At 40.1% G+C, this 16,496-nt stretch overlaps 1 protein-coding gene across 2 annotated transcripts in view; it reads right to left on the bottom strand.

Annotated features, from left to right (window-relative positions):
- The window catches only part of SEC24D (SEC24 homolog D, COPII component), a 137,537-nt gene that overhangs the window by 100,736 nt on the left and 20,305 nt on the right, over positions 1 to 16,496 (bottom strand). For both annotated transcript variants that reach the window (XM_077142443.1, XM_077142442.1), the window contains exons 4-6: positions 6,466 to 6,614; positions 4,354 to 4,629; positions 3,406 to 3,536 (exon numbers count right to left, since the gene is read on the bottom strand). In XM_077142443.1, the coding sequence (XP_076998558.1) occupies positions 3,406 to 3,536; positions 4,354 to 4,629; positions 6,466 to 6,614 (556 nt within the window). The remainder of the gene's footprint in view (positions 1 to 3,405; positions 3,537 to 4,353; positions 4,630 to 6,465; positions 6,615 to 16,496) is intronic.

Below are 16,496 nucleotides of genomic sequence, written 5' to 3'. Positions count from 1 at the left end.
CTAAAAGAGAACAGATGCCAAAGGCAGTGATTCTTGATGCCAAAGTTACCTTAAAATGTATAGATTTTTTTTCTTCAGAAGGTGTGTTACTAGAGTTACTTTCACACTAATATCCTGTGAATAAAGTTCATAAAATAGATCTGAGAAAGAGGAAAAACAGAAAGTCATTATCTAGAGATAAATGAATATGAAGTTAGGGAGAAACAAATAAAAATATGTGTGCACATGTAAGAAAGCCTGTTAAAGCAAAATGATTTGAACACTGAAGTTGTGAGAGAAAGAGGGGAAAAGGAAACACTCAACTGCTAATTAACACTTCTGTGGATGAATTTCGATGGTGATCCAGTTTCCTATCTTCAAACTATAGACACCTCCATCCAGAAGGATTATAGTAAACAAGTAGCTCACAACTGAAGTATAACAGGAGTTCAGTAAATGCAATTTCATCTTTCTTTCTGAACAATATCACTACGAAATTCTGAAATGAATTATCACTAATAGGGCCAAGAAAGATAAGAAGTTTCATTAAAACCTGCTAAACAACATATGTTCTCTTAACATTATTAAAACTGAAAAAGAAAAATAAAGTAGAATTTTTTCTTTTACTGTCTTCCCTTTATGCTTAGAATATTCTATTTTATTAAAAAAGCAAGGACCAAGGAACAACCTGAAAAAGTTTCTTGATAGTAAAAATTCAATGTTGGGTACTCTGAAAGAGGGAAGAATTTATTTAATTGGCAAAAGCATGTCATTTTGGTATAAGAACAAAAATAAGCTCCACTCGGCACGGCTATTCCATTATTTTTTTGATAAAAATAAATGCTGAGCTGATTTGTGTGTGCATGTTTTAAGGATCTTGGCTGAATCACAGCATACGCTGCTTATTGCTTTTGCTGTTAAAATTCATTCATTCAACAAATATTTCAGTGCATACTATGTGCCTGTTCTAGACACAGCAGTGAGCAATAAGAAATCTTGCTTCCATGGATTTGACATTCTAGAGTGAAAACAGACTATAAGTAAACAAGTGTATAAGTAAGCCACACTCTATGTAAGACAGCAGGTAAGTGCTGTAGACAAAGAGGAATGTAGATGGGGATGCCGGGGACATTAGAGACGAGCAATGAGGACATGAAGGAAATGAGGAAATAAGCCATGCCTGCACACAGCCAAGGGAAGAGCATCAAGGCAGAGGAATTATCAAGTGCAAAGGACCTGGAGGCAGAAGAATGCTTAGCATGTTTGAGGAAAGGCATGGAAGCTAGTTGGCTAAAGGAGAGTGATGAAGAAGAGTGGTAAGTGACCAGGTCAGAGGAAATATGTGTGCAGGCTTGGATTAGGCAAAAAGTTGGTTTGCCCAAATGGGACAAATTCAGTGAAGCAAGAAGGGTAAAGGAGTTGGGGATGTAGGATGGAAGAAATTGATTATAATGATGGATTGGGGGGGGAGGGGAGTCTAACCTGGATAAGACAGAAGTGAGAAGATGGAGGTGATATGAGTCAGAGAAAAGGTAGTAGGTAGATCAAAAGATTGTAGGTCCTCGTGGGATGCAGAATTATTGAAATTGGAATCCTAAAAGGAATCAGCTGGAAAGACAGATGTGATGGAGAGGAAGATGCTTTCATCTGAGATTTTCAAGGTGTAATGAGTAATGAAAGGTCTATGATAAGACCATGAAAGCAGAGCTGGGGTGAAAGAAAAGAACATTAGAGGAAATAAAGTTCAAGTAATTGAGAAACCAGGTAAATGGAAGGTTCATATACATGAATATTAAAACTGCCAATAATAGTAACATGGATAGCACTGGAGACAGGGAACAGTGATCCACAAGCTAGAACTTTAGAGAATGAGGTGGGATAACCCAGAGGCTCTGCAGGTGTTATATTTAAGCGCTGAAACAAGAAACTGAAATGTACTCGATGTAAATACATGTTTCTTTAATTGGAATAACAGTTAAATAACATTAAGCCATGAACGTTTTGACTGGCAATATGATTATCAAGTAAGGCACTGGAAGTATATTTAAATTTAATTCCTAACATGTTAGGCACTTTATGACATATCTTCAAATTTATATTCAAACCAATATAGAATAAGTGGCAGATTACAAAAGTGATCCACATACTGTACCCCTCCCTATAAACATGCCCTTTTCTAAGTGACTTGACTTCTCCCATCAAGAGACCAAGTCTACTCAGCTACTCCTGAAATCTGGGATAGTCTTCTAACTTTTTTGGGGGGAGAGAGAATATAATATAAGTTATATTGTACCAGTTTCGAGCCTAGGCCTCAAGAGATCTTAAATATTCCTACTTTCCCTCTTGTAACTCTGCTGCTGCCATCTGAACAAGCCCAGGATATCACATATTCTAGCCCAGCCACACGGCCTAATAACCTCCAGTCAACACTACCAAATTCTGTGGTGGTCTGTTACACAGCAGAAGTTAACTGATACAGTATCTCTTTGTGCTCTTTAGTTTATTTTTACCTGTCTCTACTCCTGTTTATAGAACAGACACAAAGACCAAAGCATTATTATTTCAAAAGGATTTTGCATCTCTGCTCATTGCCATGAGACTTGCAGTTTCTCCCAAGGGAAGAGGAGACATCCCCACTCCCAGTGATACCAGGATTTGCCATGAGTTGCTTTGGCCAACAGCATATGAATGGTTTTGCCAAAGAACATATGTAAGTAGAAGCTTTAAGAGGTACTGCATGTTTCTGCTACACTTCCTCTTTCCCACTGCCACGGGAACAGTATGTCCTCAACAAGGGTTGTTCCTTCACCCTGGATTCTGGAATGATAAGGGCATGTACAGCAGAGCTTAAAGGCAATCTGCAGCTGCTGCAGCCTCCATGCAATCTACATGATAAATAAATCTTTGCAGCTGTAAGCAAAGTTGAGGACTGTTTGTGAAGCACGATGATCTAATAAAAGCTTACTGATTTAGTCATTAAAAATGAACCCTCCAAAGAAAATCACTTGGATAGAGAAGAATTAGGTTTTAGTTCTAGCTATACATAAAACAAATTTTAATACAAAAACTACTTTGTACTTTTATTCTTACAGGCACCTCACCCATATTGAAAAGGGTCTTCTGGTTATTTAAAATAGTATGCTTATAGAGGATACACTATTACTGCTAATTAGTCATTAAATATTGATTAACATTGCCAGTGAAGTTTATATGATACAGAAAAAAATCTACATAGTTTGTTTCTCTTGGACCCTCCCGCGTGCACCCCTGACCTGCAGATATGCACACAAGACCTCTTACGTGATGGTATGTTCTAACTTCTAAGATAAAGAACAAATAAATACTAACCAACTGAAGAGTTTCAGAGAATAATGAATGCAGAATGACCCTCTGTCAAGGAGACAGCTGAGTGAGAAGAGAACTTACTGGGCTAGGGATGGAGTCAGGATCCAGTTTCTTCTGGGGTGGTGGTGGGCCAGCCAGCTGTGCGGGACCCCCGGGAAAGCCTCCTGGATAGGAGAGTTGAGCACCTGCCATCTGCGGGCCATAGCTGGTTGCTTGAAAACAATTTTAAAAAGAAATGATTATAACTCCAAACCCCAGTTGGAGAGCTCACTGACATTAGGTTGTTCATTCAAACGTGTTGTATTTTTCATCTTATTAAATAGAATACTTCTCTACATGGAGATAAGGATGAATATCTGTGGTTTCCCCTTTCTTTGATCCTGTCACACTATTTAAAAAACACCATTCCTTAAAAGTAAATGACAGACACTTGGTAACATAAGAACAAACGGATTTCCAATTAAGAGTGCCTGTGCCAGTTTGAATCTGTTGTGTATCCCAGCACTGCCTCGTCCTTTAATCCTCATTCAATATTGCTGAATGGGATCTCTTTCATTGTTTCCATGGAGATGTGACCCTCCCAATTGTGGGTGGCCACTTTTGATTGGATGGTTTCCATGGAGATGTGTCTCCACCCATTCAAGGTGGGGTTGCTTACTGGAGCCCTTTAAGGGGAAACCATTTTGGAAAAAGCTTTAGAAACACCAGAACCAACATGCAGCCACAGACCACTGGAGATGAAGAAAGAAAACATCCCAGGGAACTGTTAAAAATTCCTGGAGAGAAAGCTAGAAGACGTCACTATACGCCTTTCCAGATGACAAAGAAACCCTGAACTTCATCAACTTTCAAGTGAAGATAACCTCTTGTTGGTGCCTTAATTTGGACATTTTCATGGCCTTAGAACTGTAAGCTTACAACTTATTAAGTTCTCCTTTTTAAAAGCTGCTCCATTTCTGGTATACCGTATTCTGGTAGCTGATAGACTAAAACAGTGCCCTTAGGTAACCCGAGGCCTGCCCTCCTTACCCTGCTGTGGAGGATGTCCAGGGCCCAGGCTCTGTCCTGGGTGAGACGGGGGCTGGTACTGGGCACTGGGAGGCACAGGCCCAGGGAGCCCATCCTGCCTGTGTGCTGGTGGAGGCAAAGGTGAGGCACCTGGGCCATTCAATGCAGTGGGTGGTGGTGGGAGAACCTGAGATCCAGGCTGCAAAACGGATGGCTGTGGAGGTCGTGGAGGACCCTGGAACGGTGCTGCGGATGGAGGGCCAGGGGGCCGCTGGTGGGGGGAGGCCATGCCTGAACCTGTGCAAAAGAGAAAACCAGCCAAACTGAAAGCCCCATTTCTCAAAGCCTCTTATTTGTAGAAAGCACCCTACAGGGACACTTGTTTTCCTGACACAAAGCAAGAAGGGACTCTTATAAATCATACAGTTTTGCCATAAGATATGTGTCAGTTTGGAAGGATTTGTGTACCCTAGAAAAACCATGTTTTAATCCTATTCAGTCTTGTGGGATTTGAACTGTTTCTTCTAATCCCTATACAGAACTGTAGGTTGGAAACTTGATTAGTTTATCTCCACAGAGATGTGACTCACCCAACGTGAGTATTAACTTTTGAATGAAGGGAGATGTGACTCCACCCGTTCCAGGTGGGTCTGGATTACCGTACGGGAATCCTTTAAAAGAGAAAACATTTTGGAGAAAGCTTGAGAATGGCAAGAGCAGCAGAGACATGAGAACTGCAGAGTCCACCAGCCAGTGACCTTTGGAGATAAAGGAGAATGCCTCTGGGGGAGCTTCATGAAGCAAGAGGCCTGGAGTGGAAGCTAGCAGACGCCATGTTCACCATGTGCCTTTTCACTTGAGAGAGAAACCCTGAACTTCATCGGCCTTTCTTGATTGAAGGTAAGTTCTTCTTGGTGCCTTAATTTGGACATTTTTATAGACTTGCTTTAATTGGGACATTTTCACAGCCTTAGAACTGTAAACTAGCAACTTATTAAATTCCTCTTTTTGAAAGCCATTCTGTTTCTAGTATATTGTATTCCGGCAGTCAGCAAACTAGAACAAGATGAAAATCTTCATTCAGAAAGTGATGTGAGTGCTGCTTATTTGGGGACATTTTATACAGCTGGAGAATTTTTAAAGGGTAAAGCACATTTATAACTTAGATAATTAGCAACATAAACTTTAACTCAGTTATATTAACTTTACGTGACACATGCCATTAATTAAGGAATTGTAGCTTGTTGAAAATCTGGAAAATCATGTAGAAGAAAATGATATTCACACATTCAACAATATTTCGTAACTTACACACACAATAAATTATTTTCATCATGTGCTTTCCTTTGATCAAATGAGTTTCAGAACTAGAAAGAAAGGATAGACCACTAAATTGGCTATAAAACCAGGTAATCGTTTTCCTTTCTCTGATTATAAGAAATTGAGTTGCTTCTTTGGAGACATTATCCATTTTAAAATCAGTAAAAGATAGGAAATATCCTGAGGAGGTTTTACTAATACTTTTACAAAAGAATTTAAAGTAATATAGAAACATTCATCATCAAGATAAATGGCTGACCATGCTTTTATTACAGTAGCGATTTCTGTGGCATCTGGATATATAGTGTTTCTATTGATGTAAATCCCAGTACTGTAGCTGTTTTTCCCCTATTATTCTTTTCTTTGCCTTACAACATCTGAGCTTCCATTCTTCTAGTATCTAAACACAGAATTAAAATGTACTGTGAAACAATGGGTATTATATTTTCAATCTGGGGGCCCCATAACAAACAGTGCCAGTTAAAATCACCCTTGTATTTCTTAAAGTAATTTCACTGTTCTCATGGTCATTTATGTTTGTATGTTTGTTTATCAAGGTTTACAATCTCATGGTCATTTATCATTCCAGTATTGAACATAATATATTCTAAGAATCCTCTCATTATCCTGAAATAAATAGCAACATGATCAGGAAGGAAACAATTAATTATGCTCATATATAATACAGATGGCTTAATATAAAAATGTCCAGAATACTACTTCCAAACGTCTATTTTTAGAATGAAGGAAACTTTATCATTAAAAACAATCATGACAAGGGCAGTCAATGAGCACTAATAATGAAACTGTTACCATAGCTGTTAATTTGCATGGCACTGAGCTGACCACCCAGTTGGGTGATGGATGAAGTGGACGCAGGACTTGGGTAAGACGACTGCGTAGAAGTTGAGTATGGTGCATAGCTCAGTGCTGCACTGCTGACAGGTGGAGGGCCTGGAAATCTGAGAGGGAGAAAAGGGTGTTAAACAATATCATAGACTCTCATAAACAAATGACACATAACAACTGCCAATAACTTGTAAATTGAATAAACCCATGAAGTAAGCACTAGAAAAATGTCAATATTATACGCTGTATCTTTAATTACCCTTGGTGGGAACTCAAAACGAGTCACAGAGCATCATCCCATATCTGTGCTCAAATGCTGAATATGCCAAGATGTTTAGCAAAATAAAACTCCCTAATGTGAATACAGACCCAGCTTTGCAAATCAACTTTGGAAGCTAAGCTAACCAAAGTCTTTTCTACATTAGAGTTAATGATCAACAGAATAGAAATTAAGAGGACTGAAATGCTTTGTGTCTGTATCTATGATTATTCTTATATTCCATGCAGCTTTTAAAGCAAAACATGAACTGCACTAGAATTTGAGAAAGACATTTCCTGCAAAACAGAACTTGAAAGCGAACAACTCAGTAAGTTTTGAAATCACTCTTTTTAAAACTAAAAATGTTATCATGCTTCACCTTTGATTTAGTGTAAGCTTAGGTTTATTCTTCCTTGTTCTACATGAAACAAACAGCATCATCTAAACAGCATTTGTCTTATGGTAGTCTTAGTCTTCCCACAGAGCCACATTATGGGAATTTTTAATCAAAAATTTCTTATCCATTGTAAATTTTAAATAAAAATTAAATTTTTCTAGATTGCATGCCCTGATTCCAATTACACTTTCTGCAAATTGGAAACCATTTCCCTAGTGTCCCACGCTCTTGCCTTCTACACCCACTGCCATGTGAGAGGCTAGGAGTGGAATCTGCAGAGTCCAGTGGCTTGCCTAAAGTCCCACAACTTAATTGTCGACAAAGCTAGGACCTGCCTGCACCTAGGTCTTCAGTGAGTGTAGTTTTCAAAACATCACGTCAATTTTGTTCTTTTTCTCCATACTTTTGAATCTAATAATTATTATAAACAAAAGTTAAGCTTAATCTTCAAACCATTACTCTGACAGTGTGATACTAAGCATATTTTTCCAAGTGCTGGTACTCAATGCTTTATGAGTTAAATGGATAAATGATCAGAGATGCCTTTCCCACATACCTCACATATAAAAGCTGTCCTATAAAGGGAATTGGCTATGAAGAGCTTTAAGTCAAAATAAACAATGTTTTAATGCAAGAACTTAATATTGCTAAGCAGAATTTCCTTTAAAGCCTACAGTGTAAATTTCTCACTTCTGCCAAAAGTGAGAAAAAGACCAAAACCAGTAAGATTAAGCATCCTTTGATTTAATTAGTTTAGGAGATGATAAAACCGAATAAAGACAGAAAAGATTAAAGTTAACTTTTCATAGTAAAAGTCCTTTTTATATCTATACTCTATTAATGATATTGGATGAAACATGCAGGGCAAAATACAGTCCTGTTTGAAACATTCAAAATATATTGTGGTCATAGAAATGATTTCAAAATTATCAAAAATCTGTTTTGAAAAGTCACTTCTCAAAAAAGCATTCTTTTTTTCTGAAGAAATGATACATTTTGTCTTTTTTAAAAAACTTAGCTGTGGGGGATAGATATATGGAGAATGCACATGTGCTATAATACGTCAGCAGAAGCAGTCTGAGGTGTGGTCACAAGCCTTGGTCTCATAAGCAGGAGCTAGAAAAGCAACTGTTAAATGTAAAAATAAATACATAAATAAATAAATGTCCTATTCAAATGTTTGAGGAAAACGTTCCCCAAACACTTTGATAAGTGTTTCACAAATGTTAATATTTTTAAAGTATAAAGTTCTATAAATCATTTTTTCTATAGACAGTACAGATAAGACTAAAAAAATTCAAACATAAGTTGAAACAAGCAACCTCAAGTATTTTTTATAACTTAACAAAAGTTAAAGATTTGAAATATGGAATGAAAGAATATACAACAATCTGCTGTTCATTTTGGCTCATAAATGCCTATTTATCCTTCATTGCTCAGCATATATGCCCTGGGAGTGAGGCTTCTGAAATTCACAAATAAATTATATTATCCTGATCAACTTAAAGACTGTGAGTCTTAAACACACAATCTTTGGATTTTAAAGCAATATTATCAATCTAAAAACAAAAATAAAATAGAATTAAAGGGCTAACAAAAAACCTCACATACTAGGGGAAAAGAAATTAACAGAATGTTTTAAACCTACAAATTGGCTTAATATTTTTCAATTTCATTATTTTACTAAGTTTATCTAAGGTTACACAGTTTGTGGATACCAGAGCTTAGGTGAGAATTCAGGTCCTTGCGTCACTTCCTTGGAGACCTGGTATCTGCCCTTGGGCAAGCCACTTAATCTAGCTAGTTCTCAGTTTGAAGTTGTAAAGAGAGCTCCTGGGGCCCAACAATCCCTTTCTCTGATGATATATATATATTTGTAAAATGTGGCTAAAATTAAAAATCATACATATTTAAATATCTATCATATTGGCTAACTTTAACATGTTTCTGGCCTGAAATACATTTTATTTTATACATTAATTTACTGTTTCATTGAATGTCAGAAAAGAGATCACCATCAAAAACAGTCAATAAAGAATTACTGCCAGACAATTAGTAAAGCTCAATTTTATCATAAACCTCCACAGAGTCAACTCAATTTCTATGGTCTGCTCAACCTCAACCATTTCCCATTTTCAAGTTTATAACAAATTGCTCAAAAAGAGAACAGTGATTAAAAAATATTAGATGCAGGGCAAGAGAGTGGCATTGTGAGGTGTGGAATTTAGTTTGTCCACCAGAGCTAAGCTAGTAAATACCCAGGAACGGTACAAACAACTGCTGGGGGAACATCAGTGACCAGAAACTCAGTGGACAGCAGTCTGGACCAGGTGGGAGGGCTGAGACCCCACGCAGAACTCTAAGTCCCCCAAGCCTCAGAGGCTGCACCCCTCCCCCACAGTCACAGCAGGCTGGGTCCCCAGAGGAAAGAAACAGACTTTATTAGCAGCAAGGGCTTAGCTCAACCCACTCTGAAAAGACTTTTTTTGCTTTTCCTTTTTTTACTCCTTAACAGCTCATTAGAACTGAAAGCCTTCTCAGGCTCCAGCACTGCCCCAGGCATGGATGGAATTATGCTTGTCTAAGAGACAAAGTAGTCAGGTGAAAGGAGTTAATTCCCTAAAGGGTGTATCTTCCCCAAGAAAAGGGGGCCAGGCCCAGCTCAAATGGTATCCCTCCTTCAAAGAATTCAGGCCCCAGGGACTGGAAAACTAAAGCAATTAAAGCCCACCTACTGTCAACCTGCTGGGTCTCACCCTCAGGGAAAACGGATGCAGGTGACTCTTTCCTCTGGAGACATGGGCCTGTCTGGGAAAATCTGACTGGGTCTATAATATCTGAGGAGACCCCCCCCTCAAGAAAAAGAAAAAAAAAGGCTCCATATAGGCAGGGCAACAACAACAAAAAAGAACTGAAAATTTTTGATCAGTTAAATAGAGGTCTAGATTAAGTCAAACTGTTTGTCAAAGAACACATAGAGAACGAAGCCGTCTAGCAAGAAAATCCTACGTAAAAGAGTGAAAACATCTCCAGAATAAACTAATTAAGGAAATCAAATGCCTAGATGCCAGCAAAATGCCTAGATGCCAGCAAAAAATAACAAGTGATACTAGGAAAATCGAAGATAGGGCCCAGTCCAAGGAACAAACACACACTTCAAATCAGATACAGGAGTTTAAGCAACTAATTCAGGATGCTCAAACAGACATCGAAAATCTCATCAAAATCAAATCAGTGAGTTGAGGGAGGATATAAAGATGACACTGGGAAAACAAAAAGAAATCAAAAGTTTGAAAAGTCAAATTATAGAACTTATGGGAATGAAATGCACAATTGAAGACATGGAAAAAAAAAACAGTAGAAACCTACAATAGATTTGAAGAGGCAGGAAAAAGGATCAGTGAACTAGAGGCCAGGGCATCTGAAATCCAACACACAAAACAAAACATAGGGGAAGGATGGAAAAATGTGAGCAGGGTCTCAGGGAACTGATGACAACATGAAGCACATGAATATATGTGTTGAGGTTTCCCAGAGGAGAAAAGGAAGGGAAAAGAGAAAGACTAATGGAGGAAATAATCACTGAAAATGTCCCATAAAGACATAAAATTACAGACTGAAGAAATTCAGCATACCCCAAACAGAATAGATCCATACTCCAAGACACATACTAATCAGACTGTCAAATGTCAAATATCAAAGACAAAGACAGGATCTTGAAGCAGAATCTTTAATCCATTACATACAAGGGAAGCCCATTAAGACTATGTGTGGATTTCTCAGTAGAAACCGTGGGGGCAAGAAGGCAGTGGTATAAGATATTTAAGACTCTGAAAGAGAAAAACCGCCAACCAAGATTTCCATACCCAGAAAAATTGTTCTTCAAAACTGAGGGGGAGATTAAAATATTTTCAGACAAGGGGTGCAACGGTAGTTCAGTGGTCGAATTCTCACCTACCAAGCAGGAGACATGGGTTTGATTCCCAGTCCATGTACTTCCCAAGATACAAACAAAAAAGCAAAACAAAAAAACAAAATCAACAAATAGTGCTGCAATAATGGGATACTTACATGGAAAAGTAATGAAATGTGACCCTGCCATACAGACACAAAAATATATATATATTTTTTCACACAATCACTGAGAGATGGTGAACAAGAGACTGGCTCTGTAAGAAATACTAAACGGAGCACTACAGGAAGATTAAAAAACAGGCAGGAGAGAGGGATTGGAGAAGAGTGTAGAAATGAAGACGATCAGTAAAGGTAAATGGAGAAAAAAATATTAGATATGATATATAAAATCTAAAAGACAAAATAGTAGAAGAAAATACTACCTTTACAGTAATAATATAAAATGTCAATGGATTTGTCATGGTCAGCTTCATGTGTCAACTTGGTGTTTCCATGGTCATGTGAGAGACTTTTATAAATTTTATATTTGCAAGTGTTCCCTGTTGATTCTGTTTCTCTAGAGAACCCTAACTAATACATCTTGATACCAGGAGTGAGTCTTAAGAAACAGAGCCTTAAAAATGGGTTTTTATGAATGGTTTTCTACTTTGACTGGACTCAGAGACACTAAGGACTCTGATTCCCATCATCAGAATGACACTCCCAATCCATGGAGTGAGTTGGCAAAAGAGACAGTCAAAACATGACCATTCAATTCCCCTAATGCTTCACTTATACGAAGCCAGGCTCTGGGGGATAATATTTTTGACACCTTTACAGAGTTTTGCGGAAATAAGAGGTATAGAAATGTTGACTGGTTGTTGTTAGATACACTGGCTACATTTAAGAGTGAAAAGGATAGGCTTAAGGCTTCAAATGAGAAACTTAAGCACCGTCTGACAGACAGACATTTCTATGAGTGTCCTTAAGGAAAATCTTATTTCCTGTAGCCGTAGACTTGAGATCTCTGAAAATCAGACTCAGAATCTTATTGTTAGAGTAGCAACATTACAACACAAACTGAAATCTCAATGTTGCATGGTGTCTGCTGTTAAAGTGAGGGCATTGATTGGAAAGGAGTGGGACCCTGAAAAATGGGATGGTGACATATGAATTGATAATGATGTCTGGGGTGAGGTTGAAAACCTAGGTCATGCTGAGCCTTCTCTAGATAACCCTGTAATAGTCTGCCCTGAGGACACAGCCACCCCATCTCCAGCCTGCCTTGAGGAATTGGCCACCCAACCTGCTCCTGAACGGATTAGCCCTAGAGTGATTAATCTTGTTTCACCAGATGAAACTGCAAATGAAGGCCCTGAAGCAAATGGCTTGGAAGATATTTTTATTTCTTTTCATGACCCACCCCCACCACCCCTCATTTCTTCCAGACCTATAACTAGACTAAAGTCCCAATAGGCCCCTAAAGGTGAGGTACAAAGTATCTCACATGAGGAGGTACGTTATACTCCCAAAGAACTGTGTGAATTTTCCAATTTATATACACAGAAATCAGGGGAATATGTGTGACAATGGATTTGAAGGGTGTGGGATAATGCTGGGAGGAATATAACGCTGGATCAGGCTGAATTCACGATATGGGCCCACTAAGCAGAGATTCTGCATTCAATGTTATAGCTCAAGGGGTTAGAAAAGGTGTTAACAGCTTGTTTGGGTGGTTGGTTGAAACATGGATCAAAAGGTGGCCAACATTACCTGAGGTTGAAATGCCAGAACTGCCCTGGTATAATGTAGATGAGGGGATCCAGAGGCTTAGAGAGATTGGGATGTTAGAGTGGATTTATCATGCAAAGCCTGCTCTTACACCCCAGGAATGTCCAGAAGATGCACCTTTTACCAGAACAGTGAGAAATAAGTTTGTGAGACTAGCACCATCATGCCTCAAGAGCTCTGTGGTTGCACTTCTCTGTAGGTCAGATATTACTGTAGGAACTGCTGTCACTGAGCTGGAATCCTTAAACACAATGGGGATGACAGGATCCCGAGTTGGCAGAAGCCAGGTGGCAGCACTTAATCGCCGAAGACAGGGTAGACGTGGCTACTATAATAGATAGCAAACTCAAAGCGGGCATCAAAATTATATGACATGCAGAGATTTGTGGCATTGGCTAATAAATCACAGGGTATCTAGAAATACAGTAGAAGGGCAGCCTGCTAAATTCTTGTTGGAGCTGTATAAACAAAGAGTTCTATGTCAAGTGAACAGAAGTCTAACCTGAATGACAGAAACACAGAGTCACGGCCCCTTAACCAATTTCCAGACTTGAAACAGTTTACAGACCCTGAGCCCCTTGAATGAAGGGGAGGCCAAGTCCCTATGGGGAGAAACCTGTTACACCGCCACAAATTTATACTGTTACTCTTCCTCCAAGTCTTCCCCAAGGAGACCGACGGCCTTTTACCAGGGTAACTGTGGACTGGGGAAAAGGAAATGATCAGATATTTCGGGGATTATTAGACACTGGTTCAGAAGTGACATTAATTCCAGGGGACCCAAAACATCACTTTGGTCCACCAGTCAGAGTGGGGGCTTATGGAGGCCAGGTGATCAATGGAGTTTTAGCTCAGATCCATCTCACAGTGGGTCCAGTGGGCCCCCAGCCCCATTCTGCAGTTATTTCCCCAGTTCCAAAATGTATAATTGGTATAGACATACCAATCAACTGGCAGAATCCCTACACTGGCTCTCTAACTCGTGCAGTGAGGGCTATTAGGGTGGGAAAGGCCAACTGGAAGCCACTAGAACTGCCCCTACCCAGCAAAATAGTAAATCAGAAGCAATACTGGATTCCTGGAGGGATTGCAGAGATTACTGGCACTCTTAAGGACTTGAAAGATGCAGGGGTGGTGATTCCCACCACATCTCCATTCAACTCTCCTACTTGGCCTATGCAGAAAACATATGGGCCTTGGAGGGTGACAGCGGATTATTGTAAGCTAAACCAGGTGGTAGCTCCAATTGCAACTGCTGTTCCAGATGTGGTATCATTGCTTGAGCAATTAGCTCGTATGCAGCTACTGATCCGGCAAATGCTTTTTTCTCAATTGCTATTAGTAAGGACCACCAGAAACAATTTGCTTTCAGCTGGCAAGGTCAGCAATATACTTTCACTGTCCTACCTCAGGGGTATATCAACTCTAGCCTTATGTCATAATCTTATCCGCAGGGACCCTGATTGTTTCTCCCTCCCATAAGACATCACACTGGTCCATTATATTGATGATATCATGTTGATTGGACCTAGTGGGCAAGAAGTAGCAACTACTCTATTCATAAGGCATTTGTATGTCAGAAGAGAGGAGATAAATCCAACAAAAATACAGGGGTCTTCCACCTCAGTGAAATTTCTAGGTGTCCAGTGGTGTGGGGCATGTCAAAATATCCCTTCTAAGGTGAAGGATAAGTTGCTGCATCTGGCCCCTCCTACAACCAAAATAGAGGCACAACGCCTAGTTGGTCTCTTTGGATTTGGGCAACAACGTATTCCTCATTTGGGTCTGCTACTCCAGCCCATTTATCGAGTGACCAGAAAAGCTGTTAATTTTGAGTGGGGACCTGAACAAGAGGAGGCTCTGCAACAGGTCCAGGCTGCTGTACAAGCTGCTCTGCCACTTGGGCTGTATGATCCAGCAAATCCAATGGTTCTGGAAGTGTCAGTGGCAAATAGAGATACTCTTTGGAGCCTTTGGCAGGCCCCTATAGGAGAATCACAATGCAGACCCTTAGGATTTTGGAGCAAAGCCTTACCATCTGCTGCAGATAACTACTCTCCTTTTGAGGAACAGCTTTTGGCCTGCTACTACTGGCTCTTAGTAGAGACTAAACAATCATGGGCCACCAAGTTACCATGAAACCTGAGTTGCCTATCATGAGCTGGGTGTTGTCTAACACACCAAGACATAAAGTTGGGTGTATGCAGCAGCACTCTATTGTAAAATGGAAATGGTATATACAAGATAGGGCCAGAGCAGGTCCTGAAGGCACAAGTAACTTACATGAAGAAGTAGCGCAAATGCCCATGGTTGCCACTCCTGCCACACTCTTTACCTGACCAGAGCTATGGCCTCTTGGGGAGTTCCTTACAGTGAATTGACTGAGGAAGAGAGAACTAGGGCCTGGTTTACAGATGGTTCAGAACGATATGCAGGTAACACCCGAAAGTGGACAGCTGCAGCACTACAACCCCTTTCTGGGGTGTCCTTGAAGGACAGTGGTGAGGGGAAATCCTCCCAGTGGGCAGAGCTTCGAGCAGTTCACCTGGTCATTCATTTTGCTTAGAAGGAAAACTGGCCAGAGGTGCGTTTGTATACTGACTCATGGGCTGTTACTAATGGTTTGGCTGGATGGTCGGGGACTTGGAAAGACCATAATTGGAAAATTGGTGACAAAGAGGTATGGGGAAGAAGTATGTGGATAGACCTTTCTGAGTGGGCTAAAAACATGAACTATTTGCATTCCATTTGAATGAGCACCAGAGGGTGACTTCAGCAGAGGAAGATTTTAATAATCAAGTGGATAAAATGACCCATTCTGTGGATACCAGTCAGCCTCTTTCCCCAGCAACTCCTATCATTGGGCTCATGAACAAAGTTGTCATGGTGGTAGAGATGAAGGTTATGCATGGGCTCAGCAACATGGACTTCCACTCACCAAGGCTGATTTGGTTACAGCCACTGCTGAGTGTCCAATCTGCCAGAAGCAAAGACCTACACTCAGCACCTGATATGGCACCATTCCCCAACATGACCAGCCAACTACATGGCGGCAGGTTGATTATACTGGACCACTCCCTTCATGGAAGGGGCAGCAGTTTGTTCTAACTGGAATAGACACATACCCTGGATATGGGTTTGCTTTCTCTGCACACAATGCTTCTGCCAAAACTACCATCTGTGGACTTACAGAATGCCTTATCCATCATCATGGTATTCCACATAGCATTGCTTCTAATCAGGGCACAGCAAATGAAGTGCAGGAATGGGCCCATGCTCATGGAATTCTCTGGTCTTACCATGTTCCCCATTATCCAGAAGCAGCTTGATTGATAGAACGGTGGAATGGCCTTTTGAAAACTCAATTATGGTGCCAACTAGGTGGCAATACCTGGAAGGGCTGGGGTAATGTTCTCCAGGAAGTTGTATATGCTCTGAATCAACATCAGCTGCATGGCACTGTTTCACCCATAGCCAGGATCCATGGGTCCAGGAACCAAGGAGTGGAAATGGGAGTGGCACCACTCACTATTACCCCTAGTGATTCACTAGGTAAATTCTTGCTTCCTGCCCTGCGACCCTGAACTCTGCTGGTCTACAGGTTTTAGTTCCAAGAGGAGGAATGCTTCCACCAGGAGAAACAACAATGATTCC

The sequence above is a fragment of the Tamandua tetradactyla genome, chromosome 24 (assembly GCF_023851605.1).
Source record: "Tamandua tetradactyla isolate mTamTet1 chromosome 24, mTamTet1.pri, whole genome shotgun sequence".
In the NCBI taxonomy this organism is placed as follows: domain Eukaryota; kingdom Metazoa; phylum Chordata; class Mammalia; order Pilosa; family Myrmecophagidae; genus Tamandua; species Tamandua tetradactyla.
This window is presented reverse-complemented; position numbering and strand designations above follow the sequence as displayed.